Below are 16,371 nucleotides of genomic sequence, written 5' to 3' on the forward strand. Positions count from 1 at the left end.
GTTCCTAGGAGCTGTTCATTCTGTCTGGCTTTCTGACTTCAGCTCCCAGCTCAAGTCCTTGAAAGGCCAGTCAGTGGGTGGGAGAGGAAACAGGGGCAGATCCAGAGCACATCCAGTTCCGGAAGTCTCTCCCAGCCCAGCGGAGCCCGCAGGGACTGGGGCAGCATCCCTGAAGAGTGGAGCTGAAAATAAATCTGTGGGCCTTTACCACCACCCCAGGGTCCTTGTATTCCTACACATCACCTCAGAATTCCTATGGGCCTTACACACCACCCCAGGTCCCTGTGCTCCTTACACACCACCCCAGGGTCCCCATCTCCTTACACACCACCCCAGGTCCCTGTGCTCCTTACACACCACCCCAGGTCCCTGTGCTCCTTACACACCACCCCAGGGCCCCGTCTCCTTACACACCACCCCAGGTCCCTGAGTGGAAAAGGATGAAGCCATGAACTCACATTTCAGGCGTTGCGTACTCTGGTGACCTCATCCTCATGCCTTCCTTAAGTCGGCTGCAGAAATCTTCATCCATCTGCACTCCTGGGTAAGGAGAACCCCCTGCAGAGATGGTGTGGAAAAACATGTGTGAGGTAAGGTTTCTGGTACAAAAGACGGCGTGTGTGTGTGTGTGTGTGTGTGTGTGTGTGTGTGTGTGGTGGTGCACACTTTAAATTCTAGTACTTGGGAGGCAGGGGCAGGCAGATCTCTGTGAGTTTGAGGCCAGCCAGGACTATAAGGTGAGACCTTGTCTCAAACAAACCACCCCAAAGGCCACGAGGGGCAATTCAGAGTTTCCCTCATTTCTTGAAAGTGATGTTTTAGCCAGGAATGGTAGTACATGCCTGTAATCCCAGTTCTGGGGAGGGAGGCTGAGGCAGGAGAACTGTTAGTTTGAGGCCAGTTTAGGCTGTCTAGTGACACCCTACCTCACAACCCCCAAAATAAATATACAGTCACGTTTTAGTGATAGATTTCCAGTGACTGAGGTGAACCTCTACACAGAGAGGTGTCTGGCAGGCCCTTCCTGAGGGCACATCCTTGGCTGATTCGTGGCCATCCCTCTGGCCACATCTGCCCGTTTGGTCAGAAGGGACAATCTGAAGTCTTCCTGTCCGGCTCCACAGACAACTCTAAAGACATCGAATCCTTAGACACTCGTGGCTCGGGTTATTAACCTGTCTTTGGAAAACCAATGGACTTGGGCGAGGCTACTGGTGGACCATTCCAACTTCTCAGAAAATGACCTTCATTCGGAGGCTTTGGGAATGAGGGATTATAACAAGTCTAAAGGATAGGGCCTTGGGTTCCAGGGCAAGGCTGACTAGGGTGGATGGATGGAGGCTGCTCCTAGTCCAGAGTCTGCAAAGCTGAGGGTACCAGGGGGCACTGGGCTGTCTTTGCCAGCCTGTATCTAACAGCACCTCTAGCCAATCCTCTGCAGCTAGCCTGGGCTCCATAGGGTGGGCCACGCATTGCAGGATGCTCTGCTTAGCCCCGAGGCCGAGGCCACCCAGCCCAGCCCAGCCTGTGTTTGTCTGCACTTTCTAGGGATCACTGCTGGTCGGAAGCAGCTGGGGGACACTCAGGCTTGGCACTGTGTCCCTGCAAAGCCACTGTAGCCACTGAGCTGCTTTCTAGGAGTGGAAGCAACAGGTGCCTGTCATCGAAAGCAGGGGAATGGTTTTTACACATTGCAGGATCCTGAGGGTGTCACTGAGTGCATCTGAGTGCATTTTATTCATTTTATTTGCTGTTTGTTTTTGTTTTTTGTTTTTGTTTTGTTTTTTGTTTTTGCAAAGCCTGAAGATTCTTGGCTAATTCTCATACTTGGGAGATCTCATACCATCCCTATGTGAGCAGGTGTACCTTCTGTGTACATCTGTAGGAAAGAGGCTTTGAAGATGGTTTTTAGAAACCCGGAGTAGACGGGCTGGGGTATTGGCTGCTCTTGTAGAGGACCTGGGGTCCATTTCCAGCCCCACACCCATCCGGTTCCAGGGGATCTGACACCCTCTCCTGGCCTCCTCAGGCACTGCATGCACAGAGTGCACACACTTAGCATGTAGGTACAACACACGTACACATAAAAATAAATAAATAAATAAATTAATTAATTAATAAACCCATAGTGGATAGTGCTGAATAAACCTAGCTAGCAAAAAACCTAACCAGAACTTTTTATTGCTTGTCTGCATAAATTAGTGTGCAAAGCCATGGCGGGTATTAGAATCAAAGGCATTAGATCAACACCAGCTGCCTCTAACAAAGCCTTCTACTGGTCTAGCTGTGTACATCAGGGCCTTTCCTGAGAAGAAATCCTGAGGGAGTGGATGTCTGGAGGAAAGGGGTAAAGACATGAGAGCTGGTAGTGGAGAAACTGGAGAAGGGAGCAGAGGACAGACAGACAGCTCTGTCTCTATATTTTCTGCCGCCTGACTTTGTTATAATGATGTAAACACTTTCTGTAATAGTGGGTATGTGTACATCCATCACCTGTATCTAACAGCACCTCTAGCCAATCCTCTGCAGCTAGCCTAGGCTACGTAGGGTGGGCCAGGCATTGCAGGATGCTCTGCTTAGCCCTGAGGCCGAGGCCACCCCAGCCTGTGTTTGTCCGCACTTTCTAGGGATCACTGCTGGTCGGAAGCAGCTGGGGGACACTCAGGCTTGGCACTGCGTCCCTGCAAGGCCATTGTTGGACACTCCACCTGGGTTTGCAATGGGCTCCAGTGCGGACCTCAGAGTTGGGTGTGTCCACAGGATGCTCTGCACAGGACACAGACATGTGCTTCTGGGTTGTTCCGACCCCCTCCCTCCTCCACATTTACCTAAGGAGAAGATTTCCCACAGCAACACTCCGTAGGACCACACGTCGCTCTTGGTGCTATAGATCTTGTCAAAGATAGATTCAGGAGCCATCCATTTCAGGGGAAGCCGGGTCTGGAAGAGGGCAAGGGACCTTGAGCATGAAAACAAAGCAATGTCCACACCCGGGGCTCAGGGGTCCCCTTCCACTTAGCACTTATGGGGAAGCAGAACAGCTGTGGTTTCCCAAAGCACAGAGCACGTAGCAGGCTGCCGAGAGGGAGCCCTAGCGGCTACCCCGTCTCTGGGAACCAGGTGTGGCACTCAGCAGGTCCCTGTCCCACGGATCTTAAGCTGTGTTCTCATGGTCCCTTCCCCACCAACACAGGGACAGGAAGGGTTTGGTAAAGTGGTCTGAATTAGGAAACACCCCGAAAATGGACAGCAATTCCTATGAATTTTTTTCTAAGGAGGGGAATTTTGAAAGACATCCCTATGTAAAAAGATGGGATGGTAAGTCTTGAACTGGGGGCTAGAATTGGCTCAGGAGTGGAATGTGTGCTTGATCTGTGTGAGGTCCTGGCTTCAGTCTCCATTCAATCTTCCACATCCCTTGAAAGAAGAAAGATTATTTTGTGTTGGGGTGTTCTCCATTTAGGAGAATGTACAGCTGGATCTCAGGCATGCAGACCAGTCCTCCTCTTTCAGACAGCAGAGACCACAGTGCGTTAGCTGCGAGTCGGGCTGGTGGGAGTTAGTAAGATGTCCGGACAGTGGAGAGACAAAGACTGTGGAGAAACCAAGAGTCAGGGTCGGCGAAGAGGGCCAACCTGAAACACGGGCAGAAACCGTCTCTGCAGGCCAGCGTTCCACCAAAAGTCAGACTGTCTTCCTCTTAGAAAAAAAAAAAAGGGGACTGGGGAGCTGGAGAGATGGCTCAGCAGTTAAGAGCACTGACTGTTCTTCCAGAGGACCTGGGTTCCATTCCCAGCAACCACAGGGTACCTCGCTACCATCTGTACCTATAGTCCCAGGGGAGCTGGTGCCCTCTTCTGGACTCCTCAGGCACTGCATGAATGTGGTGCACGGACATTCAGGTAAACCACCCACACTTACAAACTAAAAATAAAATAAACAACAACAAAAGTGACTAAGAAGGGATTCTGAAAGTGTGGTCCGGGGTCTACATAACATGGCCCAGGAGCTTGTTGAAAATGCAGATTCCAAGGATTCTCCCTGCACCCTACCCCCAGACTTGCTGCATCAAGGGGTGTGGGCTGAGGACAGCAAGCTGTGATTCGGAAAGGCCGCTAGGTGATGTGCGTATTTCCTACAGCCTGAGAGTCTCTGCTGCAGGGCAATCCAGAGAGCCCAGACATCAGCTGAAGCCCTCCTGGCAGAGGCCAGACGAGAGAGGACACCAGAGGTCACCCGGTAAGTGACAAATAACACCATGTTCCGAAACAAACGGAGAAGAGAGGCCAGTGTGGGCCAGAAGGGAGATGGCCCCCGAAAGGCCTCCCTGGAGGAAAGCAGCTTCCTCCCTTCAAGACAGTGTGTGCCCTCCCCCTGCTTTCCCCGGAGGGACCGCCACCTGCTGAATCAATCATTTGGGTTTATCTGAGGGGAAGAGGTCACACTGTTCTTTCCAGTGTGACATGGAACTCCCCTAGGGGTGGCAGGCAAGGACTGATGTGGTCTCTGCAGGGCCCAACATGCTGCTGAGGCTAGCAAGCCTCATGAGGTCCTGCTCTAAGGCCAGGTCCCCAACTGGGGCTCAGAGACAGACAGACAGACAGACAGACAGACAGAAGGTTCTACCACAAGCATTCTCTGGTACACAGCTCTTCTGGACCACCTGTCTTCATAGGACCACATGAGAATTTGGGGGGGGGGATGAGTGCCTGGGAAGTGTACCTCTGTGCAAGGGTTTCAGTCTGTGGCCTAAAAAGGATGGGGTAGAAATGAAATATCCATGCAGCTGACTCACATCTCCTTTTCTCACATAGTCAGGGTTCTTATAAATATCCCGGGCCAGGCCGAAATCGCAAATCTTCACAACATTGTTCTCAGACAAAAGGATGTTCCGCGCTGCCAGGTCTCGATGGATGCACTATAATAAAACAGTTACAGAGTCAACCCACTTCCGGAATCCAGCCGCTTCGCTTCCTCTGTCCACTCTGGGTCATGATTCTTTTCTTAAAAAAGTGTGTGTGTGTGTGTGTGTGTGTGTGTGTGTGTGTGTGAGAACTCGTGTAAGCAAGCATACATGTAGAGAACAACTTGTGGAAGTCAATTCTCTCCTCTGGCTCTGTGAGTTCCTAGGACTGAATTTAGGTCACCAAGTCTGGCAGTGGGATCCTTTGCCATCTCACTGGCCCTAGGATGGCCATCCTTATTCTAGGCTCCATTTCATATGTGGGAAAAGAAGACACTCTCAGCACACACCAAGCATAAACACAACGCACTTCTGCACAAGAAGAGAGTCCAGGAGGCCCAAAAGATAAGTTCTAAATCAGCCAGGCTCCGGTTCTGTGGAGAGTGTGCTGGTCAAGCCACTGGCGGCCTGAATTACGCCAGTAAGTGAGATTTCCCTACAACCTTAGATCAGATCTTGGGAGCTTTGGATTGGTGTGATATATTTTGTTGGTTTGCTGACGCTGTCTTTAAGACAGACTCCTGAGCCAGGCGAGTACTGGGGGGTGGGGTGGGCAGAGGCAACAGATCTCCGTAAGCTCAAGGCCAGCCTGGTCTACAAAGCGAGTTTCAGGACAGCCAAGGCTACATGGTGAGACCCTGTCTCAAAAAAATCAAATCAAAACAAAACAGAAAAGCAGAATCCTGCCATGCAGTGACAGGCAGAACTCACCGGGTTGGCATGTAAGCAGGCATCCTCCTGCCCCAGCCTCCTGCATGCTGCAGTAGGCCCCAGCTCGGCTGGAGCTGAGGCTTTTGGGGAAGCCCTGTGTGAGCGTACTGAAACGGTTTCTTTTCTTTTCTCTCTCTCTCTCTCTTTTTTAAAAAAGATTTATTTATCTATTATGTATACAATATTCTGCCTGCTTGTATCCCTGCAGGCCAGAAGAGGGCACCAGATCTCATTACAGGTGGTTGGGAGCCACCATGTGGTTGCTGGGAACTGAACCCAGGTCCTCTGGAAGAGCAGTCAGTGCCCTTAACCACTGAGCCATCTCTCCAGCCCCCTGGAACAGTTTCTTTGTGAGGCCTGGGCAGTTTGGAAATGTGAGAGAGGGCTGCTTGGGAGCTGGTGCTGGGTTTGTGTCGTCCAAACACCCAGGAAGCTCTTCTACCCTTACATTAAATTCTACCCACCGGGGCCCAAGGCCACCATCCTGATATCTCTTCATAAGTGAGCAAATGCAGGCCATTGTGGTATGTCTACTGCACAGTTAAGAGCCTAAGTATAAGCAAATACTAGAAAAATAGCTTTACCACAGAGCCACAGAGGCGTGCGTGCGTGTGTGTGTGTGTGTGTGTGTATTCAGGCCTCATAAGACAAAATGTAGAAGAATGAATTTTCAAAGTTTTTACTATAAAGTTATGAAATATTTAACCTGATTTAAACATTACCCAGCATATACATGTATTGAAACTTGACATCATTAACACATTAATTAACATATGTAATTTGTGCATTTTTATGCATCAGTTAAATCAAAGTAAAGGCAGGGATTAGTGGGGAAGAAAAATGGAAGGCAAATGTGTGTGTTCTCTTCCAAGCAGGTTCTAAGTTTAATAACATGGATAAAAATAAAATGTACAACGTAAAGCAAAAACATGTGAAAAACTCAAAACCTCTCTTTATCTCCGATTAAGAAAAGTAAAGAAAGCAGAAAAACTGTAAAGAGATGAGCTGACCTTTCTGGAGGACAGAAACTCCATGCCTCTAGCCACCTGGAAACTGTAGGAGATCAGGTCTTCCATGGTGAGGGGCTGCTTGGAGATCTCACTGCAATCTACCAATCATTAGAACCTTGTAAAGACTTTCTCGACTGTACCAAACCCCAGTTTATTGAGACAATATTCACGAAACACAAAACAACCCATCAAGGGCACCAGAGTTCATTGGCAAGATAATTTGAGTCTCAACACGAACCTCAGAGATTTTTTCCAGGCCATGGGGTTGGGGGTTGGGGTGAAGGGTCAGGAGATGGGGTTTGGGTGGGAATGGGTGACCTGGTAAGACAGAAAGTCCCAAGCAGAGAGAAGGGAACAGTTCTTATCATAATTAGCAACGCTGTAAATAATCTTTATTCAAATCTTGTCTCCCTAGGGCATTACCCTCATTCCCAGGATGTTTATTAGGGTGATGAATAAGGGAAAAATGTGTGAGATGCCCAGTATGTTGTAAAAATACCCTAGACTGGAGGCCGGGAAGGAATGAATACCTACCCTCGTCTTCCTCAACGTCGCTCACGCTTTTGTCCTCCTGAAAGCCCGAGCTGGCGAAACTCTCGCTGCTGTTGACACTATCTAGTCGAGGTTTCTGGTCCTGCTCCAGGCCTGGCTCTAGGTTTTCTTTCTTGGGCTCCATATGCAAGGCTGCATCCTTAGAATAACACGAAATACAGGGGTGAGAAGGTCCAACAGGGATTGGGGGTGCCACAGCACAGGGTGGCGGACTAACGTGCTGAGTATTTCCCAGGTTGCAGACTCTCTTGTACCCTTGCTTGGGCTCGTGGAGAACAACTTAAGTCAACTGAACGAGACTCCTAGCAGCTGATAAATACTGAGCACTTATTTAGTGTGACTACTGGATGTTTTCTCAATTTTCCCAAGAGTTTATGTTGTAGAACAATTTTGTGTTTTTTTTTAAAAGAGATTTTTTTTTTTTTTAATTTATGTGTATGTGTCTGTGTATGTGAACATCCATTCAGGTGTCCATAGAAGCAGGTTGTGAGCCATCCAATGTGGGTGCTGGGAACTGAACTCCAGTTCTCTGCAAGAGAGAGAGAGTGCTCTTAACTCTTCAGTCACCTCTCCCGCCCTCACAAAACCATCTGTACACAAGCAGGTTCCGAAGGGTCCCATCATCAAAGCCACACCCACGAATGGTCAAAGCCTGCCACGCAGCTTGGCAAACTCCCAAGTCTGTGTTCTCCACTGCTCTTCACAGCACGTGGCATTTTGTTTGGAAGGCGGCATAGACCTTCAAGAGGTCGCTCAGTGATGTCCCTCCTCCACTGTCATCCCCAGGAGGCTCAGGTTGCCAGTTCCTCCAATTTCTTGGGGGGAGAGGGGAGGAAATGCACTTTTCTCTGGTTTTCTCCTTCATTCCAGATGAGGATGCTACACCAGTCCATCCTGAGATGAAGAGCAAAGGGCACTCACTTCGGACATCGGTGTCTTGGTGCTTTTCTTCTGCCTTCTCCTTGCTCTTCTAGTAATCATGACATTTTGGGCAAATCCCCTTATTTTTCTGAGTCTCATTTTCCTCATCTAAAAGGCACTATCTTACATTTTGTGACTCACAGGAAAGGACCTTAACATAGTCTAGTGTTTTGCCTTCACTAATTCATCTGCTGCTTGACACTAGAAACCATCCTGTCCAGTGGCTCTCAGGGCGGGACTGTGTACACACGTGTGCAGCCTAGGTTCTGCCAGATGGCCACGTCTCAATCGGGGCTGGGAAAGAATGAGGTTCAGGGGCACAGCAGCGCTTGCCTTAACCAGCCCGCCATCTGCCCGGATCTGCCCAGAGTTTTCCGGAGAGGTCCGAGTAGTAGGAGCGGTCCCTCCACTAGAGGGCACAGTGGAGCAAGCAGCCGATCCAGCAAACTATAGGAAGGACCGCGTTTAGGGTACAAGGGTCCCCACGCCCCATCGCAGGAGCACACCCACCCAAGCATCCCCTCCTGTCTGTCAGGTCCCTGGAGGGGGTTTCGCTGTCTCAGCTCTTCCCAAATTCTGTCTGGGATTTCAGGACTGGAGGGAATTCACCCAGACCAGACACCTCAGGGCAGGTAAAAAACAAAAACAAAAACAAAAAACCCACATAGCCAAAGAGAACTTCATTTTTCTCTCCATGAGGCTGTTAGCCTCGCTCAGATGGAGACAAGGATTTTATTTTTTGGAAACTAACTGCCTCCTCCCTCATACCCCCAAGAAGCAAAAACCTGGAAGCTGTCTCCAAGTCACCTTACCCTTCATCTGATCCCTAATCAATGGTATATATTCAGTTAATTTAGTGGACTTTTGGGATTCTGGCAGAATAGTGGATTTATTACAAAGCATATTTAAGAATCTTGATGAATTTGGGAAATAATAGAACCTACTTTCGATTTTGTCTTTTAGGCTGCTCCTCTCTCTCTCTCTCTCTCTCTCTCTCTCTCTCTCTCTCTCTCTCTCTCTCAATTCCAAATGTGACAGATAGTCATGAGTTTTCCACAAAACACAGCTCCACCAAGTACCACGGGGAGGCAAATCATTAAATATAGCCCCAAAAGGAAGCGAGCTCTTCCAAACAAAGGACACACAAACCCAAACGTTCCATCCTGCCAAGTCCCTGGAGTGTTCTGAGGGCCAGGCGCTTCCTGAACCCAGTCTAGGACATCAGGACTGACAGGAATCTCTGCTGCTTTCAGCTCAGGGCACCACTGCACCCCCTTATTTAGTGGGGTTCACAGGAAAAGCTCTAAATCGGGGAGTGGACCAAGATAGGTCATTCTCCTATCTTCGTTTTGTGGTTACTGCGTCCTTAAGTCAGTTTCTTTATGATATGATTATATGTGTATTGTGTGTGTGCGTGTGCATGTATGAATGTGGGGGTCAGGGGACGACTTGCCGGAGCGGGTTCCCTCCTTCCATCATGTGGGTTCCAGGGATCAAACTCAGGTCATCAGGCTTGGCCGCAAGCATCTTTACCTAAGACTGAGCCAGCTTGCCAGCCCTGACTGACTTCTTTGGCTACATATATAGCCTCAGAGCACCAAGTCACTTTAAGATTCCAATTGCTGGAGAGCCTGGTTAGAAGTGGGGAAATATAGTTGGGCCTGGTGGCATCTGCCTCTAATCCCAGCACTCTGGAGGCAGAGGCAGGCAGATCTCTGTGAGTTCGAGGACAGCCTGGTCTACATAGGGAGCTTCTGGACAGCCAGGGATACATAGTGAGACCCTGTCTCAAAAGAAAAAGGGGAGAGGTATGCAATAGATTCCTGGCAGTCTGGTGGACACTTATGTCTTTGATAAAATCATAGTTTGGGATGAAAAAAATTGGGCCAGCTGGCCAGTGCTTTGTTTTTGTTTTTTTGTGATAGGATATCTCTCTCTCTCTCTCTCTCTCTCTCTCTCTCTCTCTCTCTCTCTCTCTCTCTCTCTCTTGCTGTCTGTCTCTCTCTCTGTGTATATATATATATATATTTAAATTATGTATACATACGTGTGTTTGGGTATGTGCTTCTGAGCACAGATACCCCCAGAGAGCAGAGATAACAGATCCCCTGGAGCTGGAGGTACAGACAGTTGTGAGCTGTCCGGTGTGGGTGCTGGGAACCGAACTCTGGAACTTTGGAAGAGCATCAAGACCGCCTGACTGCTGAGCCATCTCTCCAGCCCTGGTCCCACTCTGTTTTCCAGGCTGATCTCAAACACTGGGCTCACACAGTCCTCCCACCTCGGCCCCCAGAGTAGCTAGGGTTGCAGACATGTACCAAGACACCTGGCTGTATCCTGTGGTTCGATTTACGTATGCTCCTCCCTACATGGCGGAGATGGGCACCCCCTTAGAAGTCTGAAGGTTCATCCACCATGCGGGCCAGTTATGTTCAACTGACTCTGTCTGTCTCTGTGCCTCTCTCTTTATCTCTGACTCTGTCTCTGTCTTTCCAACGCAGAGGAGGGGTCACCCACGCTAGGTAAGCACTCTCCCACCGAGCGACACCCCATCCTCCAACATCCCAGTGGACCCAAGATGACGAAAGGGCGACAACTAATCACCCAAGGGAAGGGTTTCGTTTTCCCAACAATCCCATCCTGGGTTCTATTATTAGCGCCACTTAAGACACAAGGAACTGAAACATCGAGATGGAGTAACTTGTTCAAGGCCTGGTTTCCTGAGAGGAGACGCAGGATTTAAACCTGGACAGTCTGGCTCTGGAGCTGGAGAGTTTGCCTCCAGTGTACTCCTCACTGAGGTCGCCAGAACCGGCTAACACTGTCAATCATTGTCTCCCGGACTTCTGCTGCCTGGGGAGGGACCCAGCAAGGGACCGCAGAACACACCACAATGTTTGAATAAATGGCTTCTTCTCTAGAGTCAGTGCTGCTTTAAAGACTGTGTGTCCTCCAGTCTTGGCCCAGGTATTCTTGTGTGTGTGTGTGTGTGTGTGTGTGTGTGTGTGTGTGTGTGTTTTATGTGTGGTTTGGGGATCAATCCTAGGGCCTGCTACCAGCCAGGCCAGTTTCCTACCACTGAGCTTCATTCCCAATCCCTCAGATGTTCATTTTACTACATGGCACAGCATGACTTAGTGGGTCAGGTTTATTGAAGGGCTGGGGGACTCACCGAGTAAGAGCAGTTGCTGCGAAAGCATCAGGACCTAAGTTCCAATCCCCGGCATGCATGTAAAAAACAAGCCAGAAGCCAGGTGGCGGTGGTGGCGCACGCCTTTAATCCCAGCACTCGGGAGGCAGAGGCAGGTGGATCTCTGTGAGTTCGAGGCTAGCCTGGTCTATAGAGTGAGTTCCAGGACAGCCAGGGCAACACAGAGAAACCCTGTCTCAAAAACAAAACCAACCAACCAAACAAAACGCACGGCCATGGCTTTGCACACCTGTAACCCTCGTGCTCTGGGGGGCAGAGACACAAGGATCACTGGCACCTGCTGGCTGCCAGCCTAGCTCAGGTTCAGGGAGAGACCTTGTCTTGAAAACTAAGACGGAGGAGCAACTGAGGAAGACAAACCCTGTTGACGCCTGGGTTTCATGCATGGGTAAGTTGTACCTACATATGTTTGTGCGTACACACACAGAACACTTGGGAGACAGAGGCAGATGGAGCGCTACAAGTTCGAGGCCAGCCTGGTCTACATAGTGAGTTCCAGGACAGCCAAGGCAACACAGAGAGACTTAACTCTCATCTCCCCAAAAGAATTATGTTTGCCAGGCTATCTGGTAAAGCGATGGCTGCCACTAAAACCAGCTCCTCATTTAAGGTCTGTGCTGGCTGGTTTTTGTCACCGTGACATCAGAAGAGCTCTAACTGAGGGATGATCTCCATCGCATTGGTCTGTGGGAGGGTTTGTTGTTGCTGTTACCATCCCTAGGCAGGTGGGCTGAATAAGAAAGGCAGCTGAGCGAGTGAGCGTGCGGGTGTGTGTGTGTGTGTGTGTGTGTGTGTGTGTGTGTGTGTGTGTGCCAGTGAGCAGTGCTCCTCTGTCGTCCTTGCTGGGTCCTGCCCTGGCTTCCCTCAGTGATGGACTGGGATGATCAGGACCCAGAAGCCCCGGCCACCGGAGGACAAACCCTTACCTTGTTGAGAAAGAAGAAGTCCCGCTTGCTCTTGAGGTAGTTGGACAGGTTTCCATATTTGCAGTACTCCACGATCACCATCAGAGGCCCTGCGGTCCAAACGGCACATGCTCAACCATGCTAGGTCAGGCAGCCATGTGACAGCTTCCAGGCAGCCCGTGAGACCTCAGATCAACCTGTTTTCATATGTGTAGGGCCTAAGAGTGCAACTGGGAGGCCATGAATCAACTACTCAGTTCAGCCTCCGCAGCATAGAAACCGCCCTTGTGAATATAACCAAGAACATGGCCCTGCTCCAATAAAGTTTTATGAACACAGACATTTAACTGTCACGCCACAAAACATAATTTTCTCTCTTTTTTCCCCATCCTGACTATTTTGTTCTGAGCACACAGGCTGCTTGCTCTCTACCCACTGCACTGACAGTCTCAGGCGGCACCATGGATGCCTCCATTGTACTGTTCCTCAGCAGCACAGGACTACTTCCAGGTCAAAGCAGGTATGACCCATGAAGTCTAGCAGCTCCTTACCAACAAACTCCAGGCCTCTGTGAGGACAGTACCAGGCAGGTTCCTGCTGCGCCTTGGAGCCTCACCGGGGGTGGACCTTGTCCCTCCGGTAAAGTGGTTTTTCCGTTACTATTAGTACTTTCCTGCTTTTGAATTCTGACAGCACCCCCTTGTCCCTCAGGGTCCCAGAAAGGAAGTTCTTCGAGAGCTGGGGTCTCCCCACCAAAAAGCAGACCTGGCCGGGTCCAGCTGCTCAGTCTCAGGGGCTTACATCTTATAGGTACAGCGTTGAGGCAGACAGATGTGCTCACTGGGGCAGATGCCCGGAGAAGGCTCATTCAAGGTTAGAAGCTATGGGGGGACCTTGTCTGGCTCCCTAGGACTCTCTAGTTATGGCCTCCCTTAGCTCTTCTTCCTACTCACGACCTCCTTTTCTTACCTCTGTTCCTCCACCTGTTTTCTGGGTTGGGAAACTGAAGACCTTTTGTGGACAACTGCCCAGCACCTTCCTGACTTAAACATCTGTTCACATCTACACTCAAGGGCCAACCTTGCCATAGAGGAAGAGAACTCAGTGAGGGCATGCTTGGGCCCAACGGTCTACAGCACAGCCCTGCTCCTGTCCCCTGTCCCGCGGCTAAGGCCTGTCCCGATGGCTGATGGGAAGGGAGGGGCCCTTCTGGTGGGTCCCCATGTCACCTCCTCTTGGGATTTCACCACTTGTGGCTGCAGTGACGCTGAGGGAGGATGTAGCCTCTCAAACCATAGTCTCACTCCCCCAAGTCATGCTAAGGGGACAAGGCGCCATTTGACCTAGAATCCGGGGGGGAAAGAGACCTGCAAGGCCATTTCCTCAGGGGGGAGGGGAGGGAGCTGTGTGAGTTGAGAGCCCCCCTCCAGCTTGTGCACAGGCCCCCCCTTTTCTCTTTCACCTCCTTGCTTGGTGCAGGCTCCCAGGAGGTTCACCACGTTCAGATGATGGCCGATGTGAGTCAGGATCTTGAGTTCAGTCATCAGAGCTTTGTACTCGCTGGCAGTGGCCCCCTCTGTGTGGGAAGCAAGGAGTAGTCAGGGTGCGGGCCTGAAGGCGGCACTCCCGCCCTCCCGGGGTCCCCACATTCTGCAGCCTGCCAGCCTGTTTTTCACCCCTCCTGAGCCCACTTCCTCTGAGTTGCGGGGAGGCCCGCCGTGTTGGTGGGGTTAGTCATGGACGGTTCCTCTCGGTGGGTCCGCCTGTGCTCAACGCTGTGCTGACTCGGAGACCGCCACCTCATGACCTCCAGAGGCTTCCCTTCCAGCAGACACGGGGGAGGCAAGAACCTTTCAGCCAGGGGTCCACCCACACCTCCCCTCTTCTCTGTCCCCTTTCTAGAGAGTCCCCAGGGAGGAAGGGGAGTGTGTGTGTGTGTGTAGTCCGCAATGTCAGGGCAGCTGCCTCTATAAATGCTTCAACATGTGTTATTTTCTCCACAGGCTCCTTCATGCCTACAATTCAAGGGTTATCTCAGGCAACAAGGATTCATATTAACCACCTTTCCCCTTTTTCTTTCTTTCTCTTTCTTTTTTTAAATGTGTTTGGTATTTGTGCCTGCACCATGTCTGTGGCTGGTGTCTGTGGAGGCCAGAAAAAGGCACCAGCCAGATCCCCTGGAGTGGAGTTACAGGTGGTTGCAAGCCACCATGTGGGCGCTGGGAATGGAACCCGGGTCCTCTGCATGAGTAGCAAGTGCTCTTAACTGCCCCCTCCACTTTAACGTCATGCTTCGTGATAACCCGTCGTATCAGACCCAAAACCAATAGTCTAGAGTCTAAACTCAGCTCCTCCTGTGTTTGTTCCTATTATCCACAATTTTAGGATGATTTAGGTGTGTTAAAAACACTAAAACGTGTTGCTGTAAAATATTGCAACAGTATGAATTAGAGTATGGAGATCCTAGTAGAGGCATGTGTGCGAGGGTGTGTGTGTGTGTGTCTGCACGTTTGTGCATGGAGGTGGTTACAGCACAGTGGCAGGGCCTGTCTCTAGCACATGCAAAGCCTTCAGCACCAAAAGTCAAAAGGCAAATAATAATAATAATAATAATAATAATAATAATAATAATAATAAAAAGTCTGAGGTTCTAGAGTGAAAAGCGCAAGTGACTTGAAGCAGCCCCGTCCGCAGTCTGAGCTTTGAGACCTTTCCATAGCACGTGCACTCACTGAGGGCTGGCACACCTCCACACCTCAGTGAGACAGGAGCTTGCTGCTGAGCCTGATGACATGAGTTCCAGCCCTGGGAACCACGTGAGGAAGGAAAGGACTGGCTCTTGTAAGTTGTCCTCTGATTTTCATGGTACACACACACACACACACACACACACACACACACATACACACACACACACTCACACACACACACACTCACACACATACATACTCTCACACACATACACACATACACTCACACACATACACACACATACACACACATACACTCACACACATACACACACATACACTCACACACATACACACACATACACTCACACACTCACACACACACACACTCACACACATACATACTCTCACACACATACACACATACACTCACACACATACACACACATACACACACATACACACACATACACTCACACACATACACACACATACACACACATACACATACACACACATACACACACATACACACACATACACTCACACACATACACACACACACACACACTCACACACATACATACTCACACACACATACACACATACACTCACACACATACACACACATACACACACATACACTCACACACATACACACACATACACACACATTCACACACATTCACACACATACACTCACACACATACACACACATACACTCACACACATACAGACATACACTCACACACATACACACACATACACTCACATACACTCACACATCACACACACACATACACACACATACACACACATACACTCACACAATACACACACATACACACACATTCACATACACACACTCACACACATACACACACATACACACATTCACACACATTCACACACATACACTCACACACATACACACACATACACACACATTCACACACATACATCACACACATACACACACATACACACACATTACACACACATACACACACATACACACACATTCACACACATTCACACACATACACTCACACACATACACACACATACAAAAAAAAAAAAAAAAAAAAAACACAAACAACACAAAAACACAACACACAACATACACTCACACACATACACACACATACACTCACACACATACAGACATACACTCACACACATACACACACATACACTCACACACATACACACATACACACATACACTCACACACACACACATACATACACTCACACACATACACACACATACACTCACACACATACACACACATACACTCACACACATACACTCACACACATACACACACACACATTCACACACATACACTCACACACATACAGACATACACTCACACACATACACACACATACACTCACACACATA

At 49.5% G+C, this 16,371-nt stretch overlaps 1 protein-coding gene across 1 annotated transcript in view; it reads right to left on the minus strand.

Moving 5' to 3' along the window:
- Flt1 (fms related receptor tyrosine kinase 1) overlaps positions 1-16,371 on the minus strand; it is a 167,845-nt gene that overhangs the window by 15,471 nt on the left and 136,003 nt on the right. Inside the window, exons 19-25 of the mRNA XM_028878044.2 lie at positions 13,736-13,849; positions 12,295-12,383; positions 7,219-7,375; positions 6,685-6,782; positions 4,796-4,918; positions 2,829-2,940; positions 459-558 (exon numbers count right to left, since the gene is read on the minus strand). Coding sequence (XP_028733877.1) covers positions 459-558; positions 2,829-2,940; positions 4,796-4,918; positions 6,685-6,782; positions 7,219-7,375; positions 12,295-12,383; positions 13,736-13,849 — 793 coding nt within the window. The remainder of the gene's footprint in view (positions 1-458; positions 559-2,828; positions 2,941-4,795; positions 4,919-6,684; positions 6,783-7,218; positions 7,376-12,294; positions 12,384-13,735; positions 13,850-16,371) is intronic.

Source organism: Peromyscus leucopus, chromosome 23 (assembly GCF_004664715.2).
Source record: "Peromyscus leucopus breed LL Stock chromosome 23, UCI_PerLeu_2.1, whole genome shotgun sequence".
Lineage (NCBI taxonomy): Eukaryota > Metazoa > Chordata > Mammalia > Rodentia > Cricetidae > Peromyscus > Peromyscus leucopus.